Below are 25,993 nucleotides of genomic sequence, written 5' to 3' on the forward strand. Positions count from 1 at the left end.
GTTTGCATTGCTAGGAAAAAGAACTGACAAAGGAATTGTAGTTTACTACCTAGTTGTAGTAATGATTTAAATAACTGTGCGTGGCTCTAGTGATGAAAAGCAACATGGTTGTAAAAACTGAAAATTATTTCTCAAACTATGTGTTCAGACAAACTGATTCAGATGGAAGAGAGATCCAAACAGTAACTCTAAAGGCACAAAACAATTTCCATATTTCCAACATGATTAAATTGAGGCAGTTGTATCCCTCAGATCTAAGTGTTGTGCACTGTTGAATACCCCATAAAATAGTAACATACTTTATTTGCAGAGTGATGACAAAGTTCTACCAACACATCCTTGCCTTGGTTTTTGCTGTTGATGAGATCAATGAGAATCCCAAGATCTTGCCCAATGCCACTCTTGGATTCCACATCTATGATAGCTATTTTGATTCAAGGATGGCCTACCGAAACACTCTGGATCTGCTCTTTAAATCTCATCACTTTGTCCCCAACTACATATGTGGCATTCAGAAAAATGTAGTAGGAGTCATTGGGGGACTTAGCTCTGACACCTCCTCATCCATGTCAGACATCTTAGGTCTTCACAAGATTCCACAGGTAGAATATAGGTATTGAAAAATGGGTATTTCATGCCATTGTTAACACTTTTCTTCTTCCACTAGGAATCTGTTTATGCATAATATGAAGTGGTAAAATGGAAAAGGGAAACGGGTTGCAATACATGGGTATTTGGGTGGGGGGTGGCTTATAATATTAATTCCCAACAATGTAGATGAAGGGACCCAGGTTCTAAAGAATGTGTGTATAATACATTTAATGAAAGATTGTTCAAAAAGTTCGAGCTGGATGAATGGGACACCTTGATGGGTTCACATTACATTATTCCTGAAAGCACTGCCCTAGTTGCATGAGAGGTATACCAGTCCCACTTCGTAGTGATGAAGCTGACTTACAAAACCATAAATAACTTGGGACAACAATGTCCTTCTCCTTAGGAATCATAAGATCCCCTCTGTTTATAGGTATGGTATGTTTAGTACTGTCCACCTTCAAAGGCTAATCAAAAACAAAATTCTTGTTATCTTTCTGGCATTTGGGGATGGATGTATTCTTATCAATATGATGTTGTTCTCCTGCATTACTTGACTTCATATTAGTTGCCTTAATTTTTGCTGGTATTTTACTTTCATAGGATATGGTTTATTGTGGTCACAGAAGAATAAAATGTATAATAGTCAGGAAATGTAAAGGATTTCCAAGATATCCACCAACGAGTGTTCTTAGTAGATATGTCACCAACCTCTCCCTACAAGTGTTATAAAGATTATAAACCAATAGAATATGATAAATTGCTTGTATTTCTCCAGTTCCACTTTGGAGTATTGTTGAAGGCAGTGCAAGGATAAAAGCTCTCCTGTTCTTGAAGAGAATCCTTGTGTACAAGTATGCAGCTGTGATGACTCCCATAATAATAGGAATTAATATCTACAAAAATAATTGAGAAATATTCTTTTTATGTAATGGGGTTTGACCCTCTGTAAGATTAGTAAATATGGGATATACAGGATTTATACTCAGAAAATGGGTGCATTGTGAATTCTTGTTTCCACTTGGAAAGGTTTGGCTTTTTCCTTTTTCAGATTTCATATGGTTCATTTGAACCAGCCACAAATGATCAAATCAAACTTGCTTCCTTCTACCGCATGGTCCCCAATGAAGATCTTCAGTACAAGGGAATTATCCAGTTACTTCTGCATTTTGGATGGAAATGGGTCGGGCTCATCACTCCAAATAATGAAGCGGGAGAACGTTTCTTGCAGATCATTGAACCAATGCTTTTCCAGAATGGAATCTGTTCAGAATTCACTGAAAAAATTGAATACAATCTGCATTTCACGGGTAACATACTTCATATGGTGGGTGAAACAAGGCTTTTGTCCCCAGCTTTCATGTCAAGCAAAGCTAATGCAGTTGTTATATATGGAGAATGTACATCTATTTTATGGCTATCAAGTACTATAGAGGCAAGGAATATGATTCAGCTGATATTGCCTCCATCTAAGAGGAAGCAACCTGGAGGAAAAGTATGGATTACAACAGCCCAAATTGATTTCATATTATATTATTTTAAAAAAATTGTGAAAGTTAATATACAAATGTTCCATGGTGCTATCTCCTTTGCGATTCACTCCAAGGAGATTCCAGACTTCTCAGACTTTCTAAGGAGTGTAAAGCCTTCCTGGGCAGATGCAGATGGTTTTTTCAGCGATTTCTGGGAACAAGCATTTGTTTGTTCACTTTCAAATTCCACTGGGCCAGCAGACACATGTACTGGAGAAGAGTTGCTGGAGAGCCTTCCTGCACCATATTTTGAAATGAGCATGACTGGTCACAGCTACAGTATCTATAATGCTGTCTATGCTCTGGCACATGCCTTACATATTAGGTGCTCATCTGAAGCCATCCGCAAAAGGATAAAGGGTGGAGACAGACTCTCTTCTCAGAATGTAGAGCCCTGGCAGGTAATGTTTCCTCTTATAAAATGTTCACCTTGCAAAGTATTCAGTGTTCTGCACTGTGTTGATAATATAATGTGAGTTGGCATTCATCTATAAGTAAATAATTAAAGTAATAAATACATCAAAGATTAACCTTAAATTATTTTATTTCCTATAATGATATTAAGCAGACATTGGATTACACAGACTTTCATAAGTGACACACTAGCAGCAACTACTTGACAAGTTAATTTTTTTCCTAAAAATTTAAACATTTAGAACTGGCACTGTTCCAGTATTTCAGCTGGCATTTAATTAGACCAGTGGTTCCGAATTAGCTAATTACTAAGGACCCTCTGTTTTTCAAAAGCTAAGCCATGGACCCCTGCTTTTGAAAAAAAAATGATAATTCTACGGTAGTTACTGTGCAAAGCAATGTTTTGAAGAAAATGTGGGGTAGCCCAGACTAAGCAAAGGATTTTAAGTATACTGGAAAATAGATCATAAAATCTGTGATTTTACCATGCAAAAATGACAAAGATTTAGTTGGAGCAGAGACAAATTTTATTTTATTTTAGTACAAATGAACAAATTACGACGTTTCCAGCAGCTTCTAAACCTATATCTATGTATTTATCTCTAGCTATCTATTTATGAATATATCTGTCAAACCAGGAACCAGACAGAGGGCCTTCTTGGTAGTGACATCCTCCCTGTGGAACGCCCTAACTTCACATGTCAAGGAAATAAAGAACTACAAAGCTTTTAGAAGACATCTGAATGCAGCCCTGTATCAATAAGGGTTTTTTTTGTAATTTTTTAAATTAGTTTTCAATTACAATGATCCAATAATAGCCTCATTATATCAATGCCAAATTACAACACAATTCCTAATATCGATTCAAATACACAAATAACATAATTTAGGTGGCCCTCTGTGTGTTAGAATTGATGCTTTGACGATTTACTTCTGCGTTCCAAAATCTTATTAATTTCAATTATATTCCAGTCATAATAGTAATCCCTTATACAACAGCTGCAATACTGATAACTTCTATTTGTATTAACACATTTAGTGATTTATTAGTCTACAAGTGAAGTTCTCATGCATCCTTATTCTTCCTGTATGTGACATTTAATCTGTCCATGTTGTTTCTTCCTGTCCTTATAAAACATTATGTCTATTTTACCGGTTGTTACTGCTATCTGTCATGCCTTGCACGTAGCTGATATCCTGATGTTATTCCAAAAGTTTGTCCCTCACTCAGTCCCGTGCCTCTTTGTTTTTGCAACTTTTGACGATAGCTGCAAATGTCACTTTATCCCAATTAATTTTTTCACTTTATTTCTTTTCACCATTTTCTCAGTCTAGGGAAAAGAGTGCTCTGACACCCTGCCAATGCCTTGTATTGGGAAGTTTTTAATGTATGATATTTTATTATGTTTTTATATGTGCGCCACCCGTCTGGCTCAGTTGCCTCAGCCACTCTGGGCAGCTCCCAACAAAATGTTAAAAACACATTAAACCCTTTTTGGACTTCCAAGATGAGATGAATCCCCAACTCATAAGACAAGATTCACTGAAAACCCTCCTTACAGGCAGTGGAATAGTCCTTTAAACTTGATAACACTGGGCAACAATTTTTTTTACTTTTTGAATGTTGTCTAGATTTCTACAACTGATTTAGGGTATTTTTGCACTGCTGAATCAGGAAATGGCATCCGTTTCTCTCCATCAGGTCAGGTTTTCTGTAAACTGAATGGTGGGCTTTGATGAAGGTAAGTACACGTAAATTGCATGTTGCTTCACCATTTTTCAAACTTCAGGGCGTGAACTTCTGTTTCTTGGAATTCCTGGAATGTTCAGCAGCACGGAGGTCTCTCTTCAGAGTCCAACAGTACTCAGCCATCATGACTGCGTCCCAGTGACCCTGATACCTGGTCTCCATCTCTTTCATGTCCTGATGGAATCTCTCCCCCTGCTCGTCACTCATTGAACCCAGGTTCTCAGGAAACCGGTTCATATGTGAAAATAGGTACTGCATCTTGACGCTCATGTTGCAGCCCAGGTTTCTGAAAGCAGTCAGCATGTTGTTGACAAGTTCTGCGTAGTTTCTGGCCTTATTGTTGCCAAGAAAGTTCTTCACTACCAGAACAAATGCCGTCCACGCTTCCAGTTCCACTTCATTCATTGAGTTTCCAAACTCTGGATCTCTGATGAGCTGACGGATCTGAGGACCATCAAAGATGCCAGCTTTCAACTTCTCCATGGTCAATCCTGGAAAAGCCTGGCAGAAGTAAATAAAGCAGTCACCATCCTTGTCCAGAGCCTTGGTGAACTGCTTGATTAAGCCGAGCTTGATGTGCAGCGGTGGGAAGAGTATTCTGTCTCTGTCCACCAGAGGGTCATTGATGACGTTCCTTTCTTTGCAAGGCACCAATTCCTCCCGCACAGGCCAGTCCTTCTTCGTGTAATGCTGAGCACAGTCCCTACTATCCCACATGCACAGAAAACATGGGTACTTGGTGAAGCCAGACTGTTGTCCCAACAAAAAGTTCACCTTCTTCAGGTCAATACAAATAAACCACTTATACTGATCATAACCAATTTTCTCCAGCACATACTTCACCGCTTCATAGTTCTCCTTCAGTGTACTCGAGTGAGCCAGGGGTATAGAGGCAAACTGGTTACCGTTGTGTAGCAGAACACATTTCAGTGATCGCTTGCTGCTGTCAATGAACAGTCTCCAATCTTTGGGTTCGTACTGTGGCACTCCAAGCTTGAGCAGAAGCTGCGCAATATCTGCACAGTACCAAGTCCTTCTCTTCCGAGAAAAAACAGAGGTACTCTTGATGCCTGTTGCACAAGAAGCTGATGCGAGCACTGTCAGAGAGGAGGTTTTTTCCCTTTAATCTGGATGCCAACAGTTCGGCAGAGTCCTTTGACGAGCTGAGGTCGTGAACTAGAGCATTCAACTCCTTTTGGGAAAATGGATGTAGAGCATCATCTTCAAGAACCACTTTTTCTTCATCATGTCCTTCAACACTGGAGGCATCTTCGCCACTAATGTCAGGAAGTTCTCCGAAGATAGGCACTGGAATTTCATCACAATGAGCTACAGGACGATGTGCTGATTGAAGATCAGGATACTTCGTGGGGCGGCTCTCTCATTAACTTAGTTTTGATCCCCCAACTTTATGCTTTGCTGGACCAGTTTATGGAAGATTTCGAGGTTTTATGACTTCAAACTGATCCCTTTTCGACATAATCACCCAGAACTATCGGACCTGAATACTTCTTGTCATTAAAGTAATCATTTCCAAACAATTATTTCCAAACAATTATTTGACAACGCATTTTACCCCCACCAACTTCTTCTAAAATGCTCCACACAAGCGTACATGTGAACAAAAACGTAAAAAAAATGTGGCCATAGCTCAAAAACTTGACCTGATTGAGCAAAACCAATGTGATTTTTGGATTCAGCGCATCAGATTCATCCTAAATCAGCTGAAAAAACGCAGACAACAAATTTGTTGTTGACCAGTATGATCTTTAAAAGCAATTATAAGTTATTTTCAGTTAAAATGTCCCTACACATATATATATTTAGGATAAGCATGTAAACCCACCCCGTGCAGAAAGCCATTTGCGCTCTCTCCCTACCCCACACCCCACCAATTGCAAGAGCCCTAAGAAACTGTGTCAGAGGTTTTCCTCCCAGTCCCACCTCACTGGCCATCCAGCGACTCTTTCACAAGTATTTCCCTTGCCACCAAGCAGGTATTGGTTGCAAGCAGAGGTTGGAAGGTTTACCCTGTGTAATTAACAAGTGAGTACCCTGGCAGGGGATGGTGCTGGGATGGTGCCCCAGACCCCTAATAGGGAACCACTGAATTAGACAATTTGTTGTATGAGGTTAATGGCATAAATTGGCCACATGTAGTGTATCTCAAGCAGCCTGAAATGACCATTGTGGCCAAGTGCACCATGTTCTGCCCCACATTCTGGGTGTCTGGTGTGCATATGTGATGTCATGCTCTGCATGTGATGTCACACACTGGCAGGAGCCCCAGCCATTCAGAGGGCTCTCTAGGGCATCTCCCAATGGCCTTCAGAGATTGCAAGGGGCTCCATCAACCCCACCCATTGCTCCGTAGGAGCCCACTGCTGCAACAGGTGGTAGCGATGGAGCCCATCACAGCAGCAGGAGGGCCTGCCAGAGCCCTTCCAGCATGGCCCCCTCATTGAAAATTTTGTGGGTGCCTGGGAACTCAGGGCTCCAGAGAGATGGTGCCAGTGCTTGTGGCTTTCTGTAGTTTCTTATCATCAGATAATATGCATAAAAATGTCTGGCTTCCATGGTAACTCAAACAAACAGAGCCAGGAAAAGATCTTAAATTCTCCCAGGAAAACTATTGAATTATTTTGTTGTTGTTGTTCAGTTGTCTAGTTGTATCCGACTCTTCATGACCCCATGAATTATCTTAGTAACACTATTACAACACTTCATAGACCTTTTGGTTCTCTTTCCACCTAGCTGCACTCATTCCTGCAGAGGCTCTCATTCAACAACAGTGCTGGCGATGAAATTACATTCAATAAACATGGAGAATTAGCAGGTGGATTTGATATTACAAACCTGGTCACTTTCCCAAATAATTCCTATGTCAGGGTCAAAGTCGGAAGGCTGGATCCTCAGGCCCCTCCTGGCAAAGAGCTCACCATTAATGGGGACAGAATCCAATGGCACAGAGTCTTCACTCAGGTAAGGAAATCACTGCCCACAGGTGGGAGAGCATGTAGCTTTGCCACATGAGGTGAAAAGGGAAGTGCTGCCCAACTACTGCTGCTGCTACTTATAATGCTGCTACTAATAATTTTATTAATAAATAAACAAATGAACCACATCACCAGAAAGAGCAATATGCACAGAAGACATGTCACACCAAGAAGGACCAATGGCTATCAGAGAGTGTTGTCCAACATGCTTGTTTGTTGGTAGCTTTCCGGTTAGTAGCATTAGATAGAATGCTAAGCTGACTGTATCATTGTGAATGAACATTGTAATCTTCTAGAGTTTTTCTGATGCTGCTTGAGACTCTAGTGTTGAGTTGGAATGATAGAAGCAGGGATGTACATAGCGCAAAATATGGTCTGAAGCTCAACATCAAAAAAACTAAGATCATGGTCACTGGGCCCATCACCTCCTGGCAAATAGAAGGGGAAGAAATGGAGGCAGTGAGAGATTTTACTTTCTTGGGCTCCATGATCACTGCAGATGGTGACAGCAGTCATGAAATTAAAAGACGCCTTTTTCTTGGGAGAAAAGCAAACCTACAGCATCTTAAAAAGCAGAGACATCACCTTGCCAACAAAGGTCCATATAGTTAAAGCTATGGTTTTCCCAGTAGTGATGTATGGAAGTGAGAGCTGGACCATAAAGAAGGCTAATAGGCAAAGAATTGATGCTTTTGAATTATGGAGCTGGAGGAGACTCTTGAGAGTCCCATGGACTGCAAGAAGATCAAGCCTATCCATTCTTAAGGAAATCAGCCCTGAGTGCTCACTGGAAGGACAGATCCTGAAGCTGAGGCTCCAATATTTTGGCCACCTCATGAGAAAAGAAGACTCCCTGGAAAAGATCCTGATGTTGGGAAAGATTGAGGGCACAAGGAGAAGGGGACAACAGAGGACGAGATGGTTGGACAGTGTTCTCGAAGCTACCAACATGAGTTTGACCAAACCGTGTGAGGCAGTGGAAGACAGAAGTGCCTGGCGTGCTCTGGTCCATGGGGTCACGAAAAGTCGGACACGACTAAACGACTAAACAACATGTGCTGCCTCAACACATATGGTTCCTACATTTAACATTTCTGACCCTCCTGTTTACTGATATATCACCTAATGTTACCTGAATCCCCTAAAACATTTTCTTAATATTAACCCCTTCGTGTCCCTTTGGATAGGTGCCACCCCTTTCCTTATGTAATGCCAACTGCTATCCTGGTTATGAAAAGAAAAAGAAGGAGGGGAAGAAGTTCTGTTGTTATGATTGTGATCCATGTCCTCGTGGGATGTTCTCAGATGAGAAGGGTGAGAGATATGCCATATTATATTTTTTTTATATGCCATATTAGCATATAAAAGTCATTTTAGAAACTTCTGAGCAAATCGGCAATGGGATTTGCTCTGTTTTATTCTACTATTAACAATAATCTCCCTGCTGTCTCAGTAAAAGCTGCCAGTATGAAGAAATTATATTAGCTTTCTAGTGGGTATAACATGAAAATGTGACTTTACCTGTAATGTAAAGATTTCCCATCACTTTATCTATATTGATCTTTGAAACGTTATTAAATAGAACGTTCCATGATGTTTAATGCAGTTTCCCATTGCCAGGGGCTCACTGCTGTGGTGTCACATTTTAATAATGCATTTTACCGTTATAAATCACTAGTGTAGCTCCACCCCAAGACTGTTTTGTCCTGAAGACAGCACTGAAAATTTTAGGGGGGAGGAGGTAATAGGAGTGATTGTCTTTTCTCTAAGAACAAGGATTTGGGAGAAGTGTTAAAATCCTATAAAAATCACCCCTCTTGCTTCCAAGATTTCAGCTGTAATATTTCTCTGATTTCATTATGCAGTATCTGTTGTTCTAAGAATATGGAAGAGGATCACTAAAAACATAGTTTCTCCATATAGGAAATGTTAAATTCCAGGCATAACTTTATCTTCAAAGCATCTAGGGCACCAGCATTGAATTAGAAGTTTTGAAACTTTTCCTCAGGGAAACACTATGGTAAGGGTCTTAAGCATATTCTGGATTGTAAGCATATACATCAAATATACATTATTATTCTTAAGCACATTCTGGATTGTATCCAATTGTCATGCAACCTTTTTTTCAGGATTGGAAACCTGTGCCAGATGTCCTCCGGATCAATATCCAAATGAAGAGCAGAATGAGTGCATTCCCAAGAAACCAAACGTCCTAGGTTTTGGTGAAACTTTGGCCATGGTTTCAACTTTTTCTGCACTTTTATTCTCTCTGATCACAGCTATGGTACTTGGCATTTTCATTAAGCACCGAGACACTGCCATCGTCAAAGCCAACAACAGAAGCCTCACTTACATTCTCCTCATCTCCCTCCTCTTGTGTTTCCTGTGCTCGTTGATGTTTATTGGAATGCCTAATAAGGCAACCTGCCCACTCCGACAAACAGCTTTTGGCATTGTCTTCTCTCTGGCCCTCTCCAGCATCTTGGCCAAAACCATATCGGTGGTTTTGGCATTCATGGCTACCAAGCCAGATTCCACAATCAGGAAGTGGGTAGGCAAAAAACTGGCTTACTCCATTGTCCTTTCCTGTTTTGTGATTCAAGTGGGATTCTGTGCCTTCTGGCTGGCAACCTCTGCCCCATTCCCAGATGTGGACATGCACTCAAGCAGTGAAGAAATTATATTTTTATGTAATGAGGGGTCAGTTCTCATGTTCTATGCTGTTTTAGGCTACATGGGCTTCCTGGCCATGATCAGCTTCACTGTGGCCTTCTTAGCCCGGAAGTTGCCAGACAGCTTCAATGAAGCCAAGTTCATCACCTTCAGCATGCTGGTCTTCTGCAGTGTTTGGTTCTCCTTTATTCCCACATACTTGAGCACTAGAGGAAAATACATGGTGGCTGTGGAGATCTTCTCCATCTTGGCTTCCAGTGCTGGGCTGCTGGGTTGCATCTTTTCCCCTAAATGCTACATTATTGTGGTGAGGCCTGAGCTGAATAACAGAGAGCAGCTGATACGGAGAAAAATGTAAAATACAGAATAGTTTGGCATTTCTGTATTTAGAATCTGTAGAATTGTTTTCATGGTAATTTCACCATCCTTTTTCAAGAAAGGAAGTTACCTGAAATGATCAAAATAACACAAGAGAGTCTCTTATCATTTATATTCTTGATGTCCAGTGTAGTTGCATATGAGGTGTTAATGAACAGGGATTACGTGTATGAAAGAAACTATGAATGATTTCCAACTACTTAAATACCTACACGTCCCCTTACTCTTCTTCTCCTGCATCCAAAGAGATGCCCTCTTATCTTCCCAAGAGGCCCTGAACCTCTCCTGAAGCTATGCTCGGGAAAAGAGAGAAGAGAAGAAAAAGAACACAAGAACTTGAGAAGCTGCCCCAAGCCAAATTGTGCCTATTTGGGAGATCTGGGTATCTCTGAAATTCATGTGGGACAGTCATATTTTGCAGCAGGTTGGATTAGATGAAGCAGAATGATCAAGGGCCACTGTGGAGAGGTGCATCAGTCAGTGTGTGGATGCCAGCATCAGGCTAGAAAACTACTGAAAAGACAGAGTCCTATCTGATCATAAGCTATACCTTCCTGGGAGAAGGCAGAACCCTGACCCTATCCGGCACTCCTCCCTGCCAGACACCACACTCCATGGCATCTATGCCTCTTGCAGGCTTTTAGAATTCCCAGGATAAACTTCTACATTTCTGGAATCTCATACATCAATAGACATGATGCTGTGAAGGGAGACAGGAAGTGATTCACCTTGCCATAGGTAGAAACCGCTGTAGACTCAGTGGTCTCTAATACTTGACATAGCCCTGACAGATCAATATCACCCTAGAGATGGAGCCTTTATCTACTCCCCACTCTTATTTGCACCAGGGGTAGTCAATCTGTGGCCCTCCAGATGTTGCTTAATGACAGCTCCCACCAGCTCACAACAGACCATTATTATCAAGGATGATGGAAGCTGTAGTCCAGAAACATCTAGACTGCATAACAGTGCCTATCATGGCCTTACACTGATGGGCCACCCTGACAATCTTCTGAATTAATGCTTCCTACCAGAGTAAGAGAGAGATGTCTGGAACCAGTGGTTTTCAACCAGTGTGGCATCCTGGGGTGTCTTGAATGATGGTCAGGGGTGCCACAGACAAGACTGGCCTCTCTCCCTCTTTCCTTCCCTCCCTCCTCTGATGCCCTCGTGTAACTCAGCCTCCCAAAGGCTTGCACAGCCTTGGCTAGAAGCTCCCCTGATGAATGTTGCCTTGGGGGCTGGCCAGGGCTGCTCCCAAGGCTCCTGTGGGGCAGTGTTAGGGGGTACCTCTCTTTGGGGTAGGGGGACAGCTCAGAGACCAGGGGAGGCAGCAGTAGCTGCCCGGAGGAATCCCAAGGAGAGGGCAGAAGCGAGGTGGCGGAGGGAACACGTGAGGGTGTTTGTTAAAAGGGTGGAAGGCTGCCAGCTCTGCAGGCAAGGGGTGACATAACTGGGCTTTGGAGCCCCACAGGGGTGCCGCAGGAAGAGTGTAGTTGGTCAAGGTATTTGGTTTGTTTTCAGTTCTGGATGTCCTGCAAGCAGATTGGACAAGATGACCTTGGAGGCTTCTTCCTAACCTTTGATTCTGCAATGTGACAAATATGTTTACTTTGGCCGTTCTCCTACTGGTGATGCAACACAGAGTCCAACAACATTGCAAAAGTAATTATCTTCTCTATAATTATTAAAATTATGGTAATTAATTCACCTGGAAAAGCTCCAGAAGGCTGAATAGGAAATAAGGAAAAATAATTAAACCTGAAATGATTAAAAACACCCGGGTGTTCCATAGAGAGCTAAGGTAAGCTAAGGAGAGGTGAGGCCAGCTTTTGCTTTTCATTGTATTGGTTAGATTTCAAATCATAGCATTCAATGAATTTTTTGTGACAGTGCTGAAGTTAATGAGAAGGTAGAGACCTGCCTCTTGAAATACACAATTGGCAGAGTCAGCTGTCACCAAATACATCTTGTTCAAGTCAGGTTGATGATAGTAACAATATTGTAGAGAGGCAAATGAGAGTCGGGGTGTAGAAGGATATTTGTGATCAGGATGTTGTTGCTACTGCTTCTCCTGCTGCTTCCCAATATGGTGCCCCAAGTGCATACTGTTGTTTGCAGCGGAAATAATCCTGTGCATATTCCACATGAGTGGTATGAACAAGGGGACCTTATCATTGGTGGGATAATGTCTCATATCCAATACATATTGCCCAGCATTTCCTTCCATGAACACCCATCTCAGGTCTTTATTAACAGCCCAATGTAAGTAAATGGCTCTTAAGATAATTTCATTTTTTCTTTCTACATTTATATCTGAGTATGAAGTACTTTATAGTAGTATAAAGACTATAAGTACATCTGGAGTGCTCTGGTCCATGGGGTCACAAAGAGTTGGACACGACTAAACGTCTAAACAACAACAACAAAAGTACTTGGTTTGCTTTGAAACCCAAAGTAAGATTAAACCAAATAGTAAGATTTTATAATACTATTTTACCCTTGCTCAGAGCATCCTCAAATGAACCTAGATCTCCCCAGTCACAGGGGTGGCATTAGGGTTCTGCAATAAGTGGCCACACATTGGGTACAAGCCATGGGAGTGCTGTCTCAAAACCTGGTAAACAAGGCGCTGGGCTTTGGGAAGGAGGCATGGGCTCTGACAATATCCTAGAGTGCTCCTCCCCACTTCCCAAAGCTTAGTTAGCGCTTTCCCAGCCTTGGGAACGGGGTGGGGCCTCGAGGACCCTACCCGAGCCTCGTGTCTCCTTCCTTAATCCGGTCACAGCTTTACCCACCTTTGGGAAGGCCATGCGAGGGCTAAGTGGGTGCAAAATTTTGGCCTTGCCCAGGGTACCATAGTACCAAAGTCTGCCACTGCCAGTCAATTCCATATAGCTAGATTTCAAAAGCCAAGATGGGCAAGGGTCAAGGGGTCCATTTGGCAGCTGCAAATCTTCAAGCACAGTCACTACATCCTCAGGGCACAATAATTTAAACTGATCCAGCAAAGATGGAACAGAGAGTGCTCTGTATACCATTTGACTCTCTCCAATCATGGCATGCAACTCCGAATCTGATTTATTCCATCCCTAAAGTGTTTTTAAAGTTATAATAGCAGGCTGCTAAAGTTATAAGAGAAATGTTCTCATGGCCACATAACAAACCTATATTCAACATTGAAAAGCTTGAGCTGCTTTAGTGAAAGATGGTGTAAAATAGAAGTTATGTCTAAAGCACTTTGAAAACAATCAGGGATAAGCATTAAATGCACTGAGTAAGAATTGGATGAGAGCCACTTTAAAATCATCACTTCCAGATCACCAGTCGGCATTGTTCATATCCAAAATGGCAGCTGTCAATTCCATTATCTTCATTTCATACCAGTTTGTGTTGCTAAGGACAACAACTGATGAAGGGGCTTTTTAATGATTTCAATAACTGTACATGTTTCTAGTAATAAAAAGCAACGTGGTTAGAAAAACAGAATGTTATTAAGTGAAGATCACTTCTCAATCTTCATGTTCAAACAAATAAAAAATTTGATTCAGGTGGAAGAGAGATCCAAACATTAACTCTATAGAAACAAAATCATTTCCGTATTTCTAACATGATTTAATTGAGGAAGTTGTATCCCTCGGATCTAAGTGTTGTGCACTGTTTAATTCCCTATAAAATGGTAAGGCATTTTCTTTGCAGGGTTATGAGAAAGTTCTACCAACACAATCTGGCCTTGGTGTTTGCTGTTGATGAGATCAATGAGAATCCCAAGATCTTGCCCAATGTCACTCTTGGATTCCACATGTATGATAGCTATTTTGATTCAAGGATGACCTACCGAAACACTCTGGATTTGCTCCTTAAATCACATTACTTTGTCCCCAACTACAGGTGTGGCATCCAGAAAAATGTAGTAGGAGTCATTGGGGGACTTAATTCTGACACCTCCTCATCCATGGCAGATGTCTTAGGTCTTTACAAGATTCCACAGGTAGAATATGGGTATTGAAAAATTGATATTTCATGCCGTAGTTCACTCTTTTCTCCTCCCACTAGGAATCTGTTGATTCCTAAATTTGAAGTGGCAAAATGGAAAAGGGAAATGAGTTGCAATTTATGGAATTTGGGGGGGGGGAGGTATAATATTATTACCCAACCGGGTACATGAAAGGACCTAGGTTCTAATGAATGTGTGTATAATATATTTAATGAAAGATTTTTTGATATATTCCAATATTATAAATGGGGTACCTCCCTGCACAGGTATGCTAAATCTTTAGTATTGTCCACTTTCAGAGGCTTCTTGAAAACAAATTCCTTGTTATTTTTCTGGCATTTGGGGATGGATATATTCTTACCAATATGGTGTTGTTCTGCTCCATTACTTTTTAGTTGCCTTAATCTTTGCTGGATCATCCTTTAGGATCCCCTGAATCCTTCCATTCCTTCCGCCATTCCATGGTTACTATTATCAATCTTTCCCCCCCAACTGTTTCTCTTACTTTCTCTATTCCATTTTTACCATAGGTTTTCATACATTACAAGCATTATTCAAATCCTGTCAGAGTTTTTAGTTGTTTTCCTTGTTCTCTTAAATACATTTTGATTTTTTCCCATTCCTTTTTAAAGTTCTTCTCTTCTGATTTTCTCAGTCATTTTCAGCATTTCAGTGTAGTTCATCAACTTCAGCAACCATTCCTCTCTGGTCGGGACTTCTTTCCATCTCTGGGCCAGTAGTATCCGTGCTGCTGTAGTCGCATGCATAAATAATCGTTTCTGCTCCTTTGGTATTTCTGCATCCTTTATAAGTTATGGCTTATTGTGGTCACATAAAATTAAAATGCACAATATTCAGGAAATCTTCCGAATTTCCAGGAGATGTCTTCCCACAAGAGTTCTTAGTAAAAATGCCATCAACCTCTCTCTACAAGATTATAGACCAAAAGAACATGATCAATTGCTTGTATTTCTCCAGTTCCACTATGGAGTATTGTTGAAGGCAATGCAAGGATAAAAGCTCTCCTGTTCCTGGAGAGAATCTGTGTGTACAAGTATGCAGCTGTGATGACTCCCATAATAATAGGAATTAAAATCTACAAAATTAAATGAGCAATATTGTTTGTTTGGTTTTTGAGCAATATATTTTCTATGTAGATGGGGGTCGGCCCTGACTAAGATTCGTAAATATGGGATATACAGGATTGATACTCAGATAAATGTGTGCGTTGTGAATTCTTGTTTCCACTTGGAAAGGTTTGGCTTTTTCCTTTTTCAGATTTCATATGGTTCATTTGAACCAGCCACAAATGATCAAATCAAAGTTGCTTCCTTCTACCGCATGGTCCCCAATGAAGATCTTCAGTACAAGGGAATTATCCAGTTACTTCTGCATTTTGGGTGGAAATGGGTCGGGCTCATCACTCCAAATAATGAAGCGGGAGAACGTTTCTTGCAGATCATTGAACCAATGCTTTTCCAGAATGGAATCTGTTCAGAATTCACTGAAAAAATTGAATACAATCTGCATTTCACGGGTAACATACTTCATATGGTGGGTGAAACAAGGATTTTGTTCCCAGCTTTCATGTCAAGCAAAGCTAATGCAGTTGTTATATATGGAGAAAGTACATCTATTTTATGGCTATCAAGTACTATAGAGGTAAGGAATATGATTCAGCTGATATTGCCTCCATCTAAGAGGAAGCAACCTGGAGGAAAAGTATGGATTACAACAGCCCAAATTGATTTCATATTATATGCTTTTAAAAAAATTATTGAAATTAATGTACAAATGTTCCATGGTGCTATCTCGTCTGCGATTCACTCCAATGAGATTCAAGACTTTTCAGACTTTCTAAGGAATGTAAAGCCTTCCTGGGCAGATGCAGATGGTTTTATCAACGAATTCTGGGGACAAGCATTCAGTTGTTCACTTTCAAATTCCACAGCGTCAGAAGACACATGTACTGGAGAGGAGATGCTGGAGAGCCTTCCTGCACCATTTTTTGAAATGAGCATGACTGGCCACAGCTACAGTATCTATAATGCTGTCTATGCTTTTGCACATGCCTTACATATTAGGTATACATCTGAAGCCATCCACAAAAGGACAAAAGGTGGAGACAGACTCTCTTCTCAGAATGTAGAGCCTTGGCAGGTAATGTTTCTTCTTATAAAGTGTTCAGTGTTCTGCACTGTGTTGATAATATAATGTGAGTTGGCATTAATCTATAAGTAAATAATTAAAGTAATAAATACTTCAAAGATTAACTTTAAATTATTTCATTTCCTATAATTATACTAAACAGACTTTAGATTATACAGACTTTCATAAGTGACACACAAGCAGCAACTACTTGACAAGTTAATAATTTTTCTAAAAATTTGAACATTTACAACTGGCACTGTTCCAGTATTTCTACTGGTATTTAATTAGACCAGTGGTTCCTAATTTGCTTCTGAAAAAATTGATAACTCTCTGGTAGTTACCTGTGCAAAGCAATGTTTTGAAGAAAATGTGGGGTAGCCCAGAATAAGCAAAGGATTTTAAGTATACTGGAAAATAGACCATAAAATTGGTGATTTTACCATGCAAAAATGACCAGATTTAGTTGGAGGGGAGACAAATTTAATTTCATTAAAGTATAGTATAATGTAGAAATTATGACACACATACACATGCTGCTAGAAATGTCATAATTTCTTCATTGTACTATAATGAAATATATACCAGGAACCAGACAGAGGGCCTTCTTTGTAGTGACGCCCTCCCTGTGGAATGCCCTCGCTTCAGATGTCAAGGAGATAAAGAACTACAAAACTTTTAGAAGACATCTGAAGGCAGCCCTGCATTGGGAAGTATTTAATGTTTGATATTTTATTATTATTATTTATATGCACCATTCCTCTGGCTGGGATGCCTCAGCCACTTGAGGGTGTATCTCAAGCTGCCTGAAATGACCGTTCTAGCCAGGTACACTATGTTTCAACCCACATTGTGGGGGTCTGGTGTGCATGTGTGATGTCATGTGCTACATGTGATGTCACAGATTTGGAGGCGCCCGGGCAGGCCTATCCGGGCCTTTCAGAGGGATTTCTAAGGCTTCTCCCAAAGGGTCTGTAAGGGGTTCCATTGCCCACTGCTGCAGCACAGCAGGAGGGCCGACCAGAGCCCTTCCGGCTGCAGAATATTAAAAATTTTGTGGGTGCCTGGGAACCCAGGGCCATGCAGTGATGGTGCCAGTGCCAGGCTGTTTGACTACAGCTGCTCATCTGATTGGGGCACCATAGCCACTCTGGGAAGTCTCTGTCAAATGAAAACGCAAGACATGAAACATTTAAAACTTCCCTATACAGGGTAGGGCTCCCTTCAGATGTTTTCTAAAAGTCAGATTGTTGTTCATTTCCTAGACATCTGATGGGGGGGCATTCAGCAGGGCAGGTGGCTCCGTGCTTTCTCCATTCAGCATCTGGGCTGGATGATTGGGGTGCAGATGCTCCTTCAGGTATATAGGAGCAGACACTAAGGGCTATAAAGGTCAGCATCAACCCTTTGCATTTTACTTGGAAATATAATGGGAGCCAATGGAGTTCCTTTAAGACCAGTGTTATATGTTCCTGGCAGCCACTCACAGTCACCAGCCTGGCAGCTGTGTTTTGGATTAGTTTTAGTTTCTGAGTCAAGGTAGCCCAACATAAAGCGCACTGCAATAATCCAAGCGGGAGATAACCAGAGCATGTTCCACTCTGGGGAGACAGAGCACAGGCAGGTAGGGTCTCAGCTGGAATACCAGATAGAGCTGGTAGACAGCTGCCCTGACTTGCACCTTCATAAACATCTGTGAGTCCAAAATGGCTCCCAGGCTGCACACCTGGTCCTTTAAAGCCACAGTTACACCATTCAGGGCTAGGGAATCCCCCCCATAAATAAACCTCCCCATACAGGGCTGCCTTCAGATGTATTCTAAGAGTCAGATTGTTGTTCATTTCCTAGACATCTGATGGGTGGGTTTTCCAAAGGGCAGGTGTGGGTATCAAGAAAGCCCTCTGCCTGGATCCCTGTAACCTCACTTTTTGCATTCAGTGTTGGGGCTGGATGATTGGGGTGTGGATGCTCCTACAGATATACAGGAGCAAAGACGCTTAAGGGCTATAAAGATCAGCATCAACACTTTGCATTTTGCTTGGAATCATACTGGAGCCAATGGAGTTCCTTTCAGACCCATGTTATATGGTCCTGGCAGCCACTCACAGTCACCAGTCTTGCAGCTGTGTGACACCCAACCCAAACCCCCTGATGATCTCTCCCAGTGGCTTCATATAGATGTTAAAAAGCATGAGGGAGAGAACGGAACCCTATGGCAACCCACAAGTGAGAGCCCAGGGGTCTGAACACTCACCCACCACCACCACTTTCTGGACACGGCCCAGGAGAAAGGAGGAGAACCACCAGTGCCCCCTGCTCCCAGCCCCTCTAGACAGTCCAGAAGGATGTTATTGTCAATGGTATCAAAAGCCGCTGAGAGATCCAGCAGAACTAGGAAACAGTCTTCCCAGTCAACAGTCTGGCAGCTGTGTTTTGGATTAGTTTTAGTTTCTGAGTCAACTTCAAAGGTAGCCCCACATAAAGTGCATTGTAGTATTCCAAGCAGGAGATAACCAGAGAATGTTCCACTCTGGCGAGACAGTGCACAGGCAGGTAGGGTCTCAGCTGGAATACCAGATAGAGCTGGTAGAAAGCTGCCCTGGACATAGAATTGACCTGGACCTTCATAAACATCTGTGAGTCCAAAATGGCTCCCAGGCTGCACACCTGGTCCTTTAAGGCCACAGGGCTTAAGGAATCCCCCACACCTACCTGCCCCCTGTCCCCAGAAACACTACTTCTGTATTGCTGGGATTGAATCTCAATCCATTAGCCACTATCCACCCCCTAACCGCCTTCAGACACCCAAACAGGATGTTCACACCCAAATAGGATGACTTCTGATTCTCTTTCCACCTAGCTCCACTCATTGCTGCAGAGAATCTCATTCAACAACAGTGCTGGGGATGAAATCACATTAAATGAACATGGAGAATTAGCAGCAGGCTTTGATATTACGAACCTGGTCACTTTCCCAAATAATTCCTATGTCAGGGTCAAAGTTGGAAGACTGGATCCTCAGGCCCCTCCTGGCAAAGAGCTCACCATTAATGGGGACAGAATCCAATGGCACAGAGTCTTCACTCAGGTAAGGAAATCACTGCACACAGGTGGGAGAGTGTGTAGTTTTGCCACATGAGGTGAAAAGGCAAGTGCTGCCCAACTTCTGCTGCCACTACTAATAATGCTGCTACTAATAATTTTATTAATAAGTAAACAAATGAACCACATTCATAAAAAACAGCAATATGCACAAAAGACTTCATGAATTTTTCTGTTGCTGCTTGAGACTGTAGTGTTGAGTTGGAATCATAGAAGTAGGAGTGTATGAAGGTGTTTGTCAGATTGGCTTCTGCCACGGGCCCAGGCCCAGGAGGAGACCACAAAATGCCTTCCTCAGAGTGTCTTGGAGCCCAGCTGCCCATCCATGTACCCCATGGGCTGCTGGGCAAGGCATGAAGGATTCTCTCTGTGCCTCAGTGGAGGAATCCAGCTGCTGGCGTTGGCCATGAGAACAGCTGTGCGGCTCCGCATCCCCAGTTGGCCAGTGGAACTATCATAAGTGTGAGCGGAGTGCCAAGCAGGTACTGGGGGGAAGGAAGAAAAGAGAGGGAGAGAGGAAGGAAGGAAGGAAGGAAGGAAGGAAGGAAGGAAGGAAGGAGGTGAGTGAAGGGGGGATGCAGGAAAGAAGGCAGACAGACCGACCAAGGAGGGCAGGAGCTAGAACCGATGGCCAAGGAGAAAGTGACCAAAGGGGCACAAAACGTGACAAAAAACAAACATTTTGAGTTTCTTTTCCATGGTCCCTCCCGACTTTGGAGGCACTGATATATCTCCTTGCCAACGCAAAAGGGAGCCTAGGTACACCACTGCACTGAAGACATCAATATCCTCAAAAGCAGATCTCAGTTATACTGGAACTAAGGATGGCAGTATGATTGCTCTTGCTTTCAGGATATATATTGGTAAAGAAAAACAGCGCTGTGAAAAGCTCAACCACAGCTGACTTATGAAGGAGAAATCTTCAGTACTTTGGTCCAGAAAGGAATTATTATTTTAAAAGATATTTATTAGATCTGCCTTAATTCCGTTATGCCTCAAACAATGCCTGTTTTCTCAAAATAAATACATAAATAAATTCTGTATAAAGTAAAGTACCATTGGAATATTGACTTAAGATAGTCCTCTTTCAGGTTCACATGGATAAGCATTTTAGGAATATTTTAATGCCAACATCCATTTTGCTTTCAGAATTGTTAAACCAATATTTGCTAAATATCATGCCCATTTCCTTGTATATGAAGGATGAAGAGATTCTTTTTTCATATATTGAGAATCATTGGGGGAAATGTTGGAAATATTTCTTTTTGAAAAATGACACCAGAATTTATAAATTGATTTTGTAGAGAACAAAAAGTTCCAGCTTATTATATGTACACATTGTATTGTAGTCCCCTGTCTTTTTATAAAGCTGGTTTTATAAAGCCAGTCCATCACAACCCCAATACATCTGCCCTCCATCTTCACTTCATCTTCACTTTATTCCAATTGTATAAGCGGTAGGGGCCATCCAAATATGAGCAGAACCACAATATTTCACTACTTCCAAATCCCAACACCTTGAACCTCACTAAAGGGACATCAAGTGAATTTCCTAAAGCAAAGGGCATGACGCTGCAATTCCATCAAAAGAAATAACCAATAGTAGTATTAGATTGAATTATGTGATGGTTGCAGCATTAATCAATCTAGATATGAAAAATTGTAATCTTCTTGTGTTTGTATGATGCTTAGAACTGTAGCTTTTTATCGCACTGTATGTGCTGCTTTGGCACATTAACATTTCTTCTTTCTTTTTTTAAATAATTTTTATTGGGTTTTCACATTTTAAAAACACACACAGATGAAAACAAAAACAAAACATGTATTATTTCATAACCTTACTTTCTTAACCCCACTCCCTGACTTCCCCCCCCCCTTCATACATCCCAAATCCAATAATTAGCTCAGCAGGTTCTTATCTCTCTTCTTTAACATATTATTGTTATTTTTAAAATTAATTCTTATTACTTGGCCAAATTTTACTTGTCCAATTTTCTTATAAATATTAAGTCCTTTTCTAAGGTCGACCCAAATTCCCTTCCACGAATTTCCCCCTTTTTATATTGAATGTAGGTCATAATAGCCAAACACAAAAGTCATAAAAGTTTTAAAATTCTGTTCTCCCCTCCCTCCCTACCCCGGTTTCTGTCCCTTCCCAAGTAGATGTCCACAAAACAGTTCTTAGCCTGGATTCCTCACATCAGAGGCCTTCAAATCTCTGTCAGTCTCTCTCTGCCGGTTTTGTTGGTAGCCCTCTTTGTTGGTCCTCAGTTCTCAAAGGAGCTCTGGCACAGTCTCATCAAATTTTCTTCCATCCAAAATACTTGGTAACAGCTGCTGCAACAAGCCAACTGATCTCCCATACTCAAAGAGGAAGCCCCAATCATATTTCTTGTTTCTTTTAAGTTCCAGTATTCCAAGTGTTCCATGGGCTTCCTCTTTCCACTTTCGCATCTTTCACAGATTGGTAATCCCAAGATCTTCTTCTTTATGTTCTAGCAGTGTAGGCTTCAGATTGGTACTCTCCTGTAGTTTCTTAACTCCTTCTTCCCTCTCCTCCAGTTCCAAAAAAGTCTCCTCTGGTTCAGCTGCAGATTTTGTTTCAGTCAGATCCTTTATGCATTCAGCAGGGTTGCTTGTTTTAGAGTTCAAGGTTATAAGGTGTTTGTTCATAGCCATGCTTTGCTCTTGCAGTATTCCCACGAGAAGAAACATTCTTTCTATCTCTGCCTGTAATTTTCCATCTGTAGCCATTGTAATGTTTCAAAGTTTCCCCTAGGGGGATTCTAGTTACTTAATAGTCCTTTCCCAACAATCTGTTGCTTTGTTATTTGTAACTACTTTGTTCCCAAGCACTTTAATTCAAATATAGCAAATTTAGTCCAGAGAGATGTTAAACAATAAAAAATTTTAACTTTAACTGCCCGTTTGACAGCTCCTTTGACAGCTGTCAAACTCCTTGTTCCTTTTCCTCCAGCTCACACACAGGGGCACTCCCAGGTGGGGGGGGGTTAGACAAAAGCTTCTAAAGTTCGACTCTTACTCTCCAGCACAAATCTTCTTCTGTCAAATTCATGGAATTAATGTCTTTTAACTCGTACCGAAAAAAAAAAGATCTCTCCACCTTAGTTCTCCGATCCTTGCTTTAAATCTTTTGTAAATAGAGGGGGTGCGGACTTCCCTTTAGCACATCCCCCGGTCGTACCGAATTTAAAGGTAAAAATTTTAAAGTCCAAATTCCATTCTACTCACGGGTTATTTCAAGTCCAAATTTCAGGGGGAAAAGTCAGCGCTCTCCGGCCATGGCTCGTGGCTTCGCTCCACTGCAGTAGCGGTCTACTCACAGCACCACGCCACTCTCCGTACCCTCTCCGTAGCCTTTAAAAAGGCTCTTCGTGGGTCGGGGGTGCTTGAGGTGCCCACCGAGTCACCAAGTCCGCAGGCTTCTGCGCCTGCGGTTTCTAAGGGTCCCCGCGTCGCTGTCGCGGTGAGACCCGTCTGCAGCAGAGCCGATTCCCTCCGGAGCTCGGAGGGAATCCGCCATTAGCCGATCGCGCTAACCCGGAAGTCGGCACATTAACATTTCTGGCCCTCCTACTTACTGGTAGATCACCTGATGTTAGATGAATCCCCTAAAACATTTTCTTAATATTAACCACTTTGTGCCACTTTGGATAGGTGCCACCCCTTTCCTTATGTAATGCCAACTGCCTTCCTGGTTATGAGAAGAAAAAGAAGGAGGGGAAGAAGTTCTGTTGTTATGATTGTGATCCATGTCCTCGTGGGATGTTCTCAGATGAAAAGGGTGAGAGATATCATAGTACCATATACAAGTTATTTTAACATATTCTGATCGAATTGGAAGTGGGGTTTGCTCTGATACCAATTTATATTGTTTATGAACAATAGTAGAATGATTTCACTTCAGTCTCAGTAAAAGCTGCCACTATGAAGAAATTATCTTAACCTTCTAGGGAGTATACCATGAGGATGTGAGCTTGATCTGTAATGTATCCACACAAATTCTAAATTGTTTAATGCAGTTTCCTATTGCAAGTGGCTCACTGCTGTACTGCTACATCTTAATAACCCATTTTAACAATTTAAACCATGATTGTATGTCCGCTCACTCTGTTTTGATGCAACAAGACATAAAAATTTTACATGGAAGAAACTATAGTTTTGGGGGAAGGAGGATGCAATAGAAGTGGTAGTTTTTTCTCTAAGAAGAAAGCTCTTTGGGGACCTTATCTTCAAAGCATTTAGGACACAAGCATTTGGGCAAAAAGTTTTGAAACTTTTCCTCATGCAAACACTATCATAAGGGGACTCGTGTAAAAACAAAATGAAACAAAACAAAACCTCATAAGCTTATTTGAGTTGTTTCCAATGGTTATATCACCTTTTTTCAGGATTGGAAACCTGTGCCAGATGTCCTCCAGATCAATATCCAAATGAAGAGCAGGATCAGTGCATTCCCAAGAAACCAAACGTCCTAGGCTTTGGTGAAACTTTGGCCATGGTTTCAACTTTCTCTGTGCTTTTATTCTCTCTGATTACAGCTATGGTACTTGGCATTTTCATTAAGCACCGGGACACTGCCATTGTCAAAGCCAATAACAGAAGCCTCACTTACATTCTCCTCATCTCCCTCCTCTTGTGTTTCCTGTGCTCCTTAATGTTCATTGGAATGCCTAACAAAGCAACCTGCCCACTCCGACAAACGGCTTTTGGCATTGTCTTCTCTGTGGCCCTCTCCAGCATCTTGGCCAAGACTATTTCAGTCGTTTTGGCATTCATGGCTACCAAGCCAGATTCCAAAATCAGGAAGTGGGTAGGCAAAAAACTGGCTTACTCCATTGTCCTTTCCTGCTCTGTAATTCAAGTAGGAATCTGTGCCTTCTGGCTGGCAACCTCTGCCCCATTTCCTGATGTGGACATGCACTCAAGCAGTGAAGAAATTATATTCTTATGTAATGAAGGGTCAGTTCTCATGTTCTATGGTGTTTTAGGCTACATGGGCTTCCTGGCCATTATCAGCTTCACTGTGGCCTTCTTAGCCAGGAAGCTGCCTGATAGCTTCAATGAAGCCAAGTTCATCACCTTCAGCATGCTGGTCTTCTGCAGTGTTTGGTTCTCCTTTATTCCCACATACTTGAGCACCAGAGGAAAATACATGGTGGCTGTGGAGATCTTCTCCATCTTGGCTTCCAGTGCTGGGCTGCTGGGTTGCATCTTTTCCCCTAAATGCTACATTATTGTAGTGAGGCCTGAGCTGAATAACAGAGAGCAGCTGATACGGAGAAAGATGTAAAGAGCAGTAGAGTTTGTCATTTCTGTACTTAGAATCTGTAGAATTGTTAGCCTGGTAATTTCCCTGTGGTTTTTCAAGAAAGGAAGTTACCTGAAATGATCAAAATAACAATAGAGATTGTCTTACCATTTATGTTCTTGATATCCAGCATGAGGTGTAAATGAACTGGGCTTATGTGTATGCAAGAAACTGTGGATGATATCCAACCACTTGAATGCCTACATGCCCCCTTACTCATCTTCTCCTGCATCCAAAGGGATGCCACCTATCTTCCCAAGAATCCCTGAACCTCTCCTGTGGAGATGATGGAGTTCAGAGAGAAAAGGAATGCAAGAACTTGAGAAGCTGCCTTTTACTGAGTCCTTTAGTCTATCCAGCTGGGTTGACCATGACCCCAAGCCAAACTGAGCCTATTTTAGGTGATCTGGGCATTTATCAAGTTCAGGTGAGACAGCCATGAATTGCAGAACGTTGGATGCAAGGTACTTTGTCTTCACTATATGCCTAACTGCACTAGCAACCAAAACAGTGTAAAAAGTTGACTGAGCCATTTCAAAAGCTGCAGAAAGTAATGGCAAGTAAATAGAGGGAACCAGGCAATAAAGATACTCACTTTATGTTTAGGTAAGGATGAAGAAGAAGGTAAGAATCCAGTAGTAACGGCCAAAGATTGCTTGCCCACTGCCACACTCAAGATTCAGTTTCCAGCTTGTGTCGTCACACCTCAAGGAAGCCAGTCATGAACTGACTCTGTGTTAATTACCAACCCAGCCATCCCCCTCCATGTACTGATTATCTTAAGAAATGAATGGAAAGTAACAATTTCCTGGGAACAGTAATTCTATAAAGTCATGTATCATGTTTTGTTTGATTCATTTTGAAGCCCCTACATGTATGTATTCATTTACGTTGTTCATAATATGTTGAAGTAGAACATTTAAAAGTGATCCAAACTGAAAATCACATGTGCACTCCGTTAGAAATTCTAGGCACAAAAAGACACCTCTAATCAATTTTAGAATTCCCAGGATAAGCTTGGATTTCTACACTTCTGGAATTTCATACCTCAGTTGACCTGGGGCTGTGAAGGGAGAC

The 25,993-nt window shown here is 41.6% G+C and overlaps 2 protein-coding genes across 2 annotated transcripts; both read left to right on the forward strand.

The window, feature by feature from the left end:
- Positions 1-6,512: 6,512 nt before the first annotated feature.
- On the forward strand, positions 6,513-14,346 carry LOC307201650 (vomeronasal type-2 receptor 26-like; the record flags this gene model as incomplete). The annotated part of the gene is made up of 4 exons (XM_079950947.1): positions 6,513-7,272; positions 8,474-8,600; positions 9,416-10,313; positions 14,037-14,346. Exons 2-4 carry the CDS (start codon positions 8,582-8,584, stop codon positions 14,344-14,346), a joined length of 1,227 nt encoding a protein of 408 aa, XP_079807073.1. The 5' UTR covers positions 6,513-7,272; positions 8,474-8,581.
- A 1,550-nt stretch (positions 14,347-15,896) lies between these two features.
- Positions 15,897-24,966, forward strand: LOC307201948 (vomeronasal type-2 receptor 26-like). The gene is made up of 4 exons (XM_079951506.1): positions 15,897-16,494; positions 19,343-19,570; positions 23,263-23,389; positions 23,997-24,966. Exons 1-4 carry the CDS (start codon positions 15,922-15,924, stop codon positions 24,896-24,898), a joined length of 1,830 nt encoding a protein of 609 aa, XP_079807632.1. The 5' UTR covers positions 15,897-15,921; the 3' UTR covers positions 24,899-24,966.
- Positions 24,967-25,993: the final 1,027 nt, after the last annotated feature.

Source organism: Podarcis cretensis, assembly GCF_951804945.1.
Source record: "Podarcis cretensis genome assembly, chromosome: 13".
Taxonomy (NCBI): domain Eukaryota; kingdom Metazoa; phylum Chordata; class Lepidosauria; order Squamata; family Lacertidae; genus Podarcis; species Podarcis cretensis.

Coding starts and splice junctions, on each gene's coding strand:
- LOC307201948 (XM_079951506.1), top strand. CDS start 15,922: ATGTCAAGCAAAGCTAATGCAGTTGTTATATATGGAGAAAGTACATCT. Junction 16,495..19,342: donor AGAATGTAGAGCCTTGGCAG/GTAATGTTTCTT, acceptor CTTTCCACCTAG/CTCCACTCATTGCTGCAGAG. Junction 19,571..23,262: donor GGCACAGAGTCTTCACTCAG/GTAAGGAAATCA, acceptor CACTTTGGATAG/GTGCCACCCCTTTCCTTATG.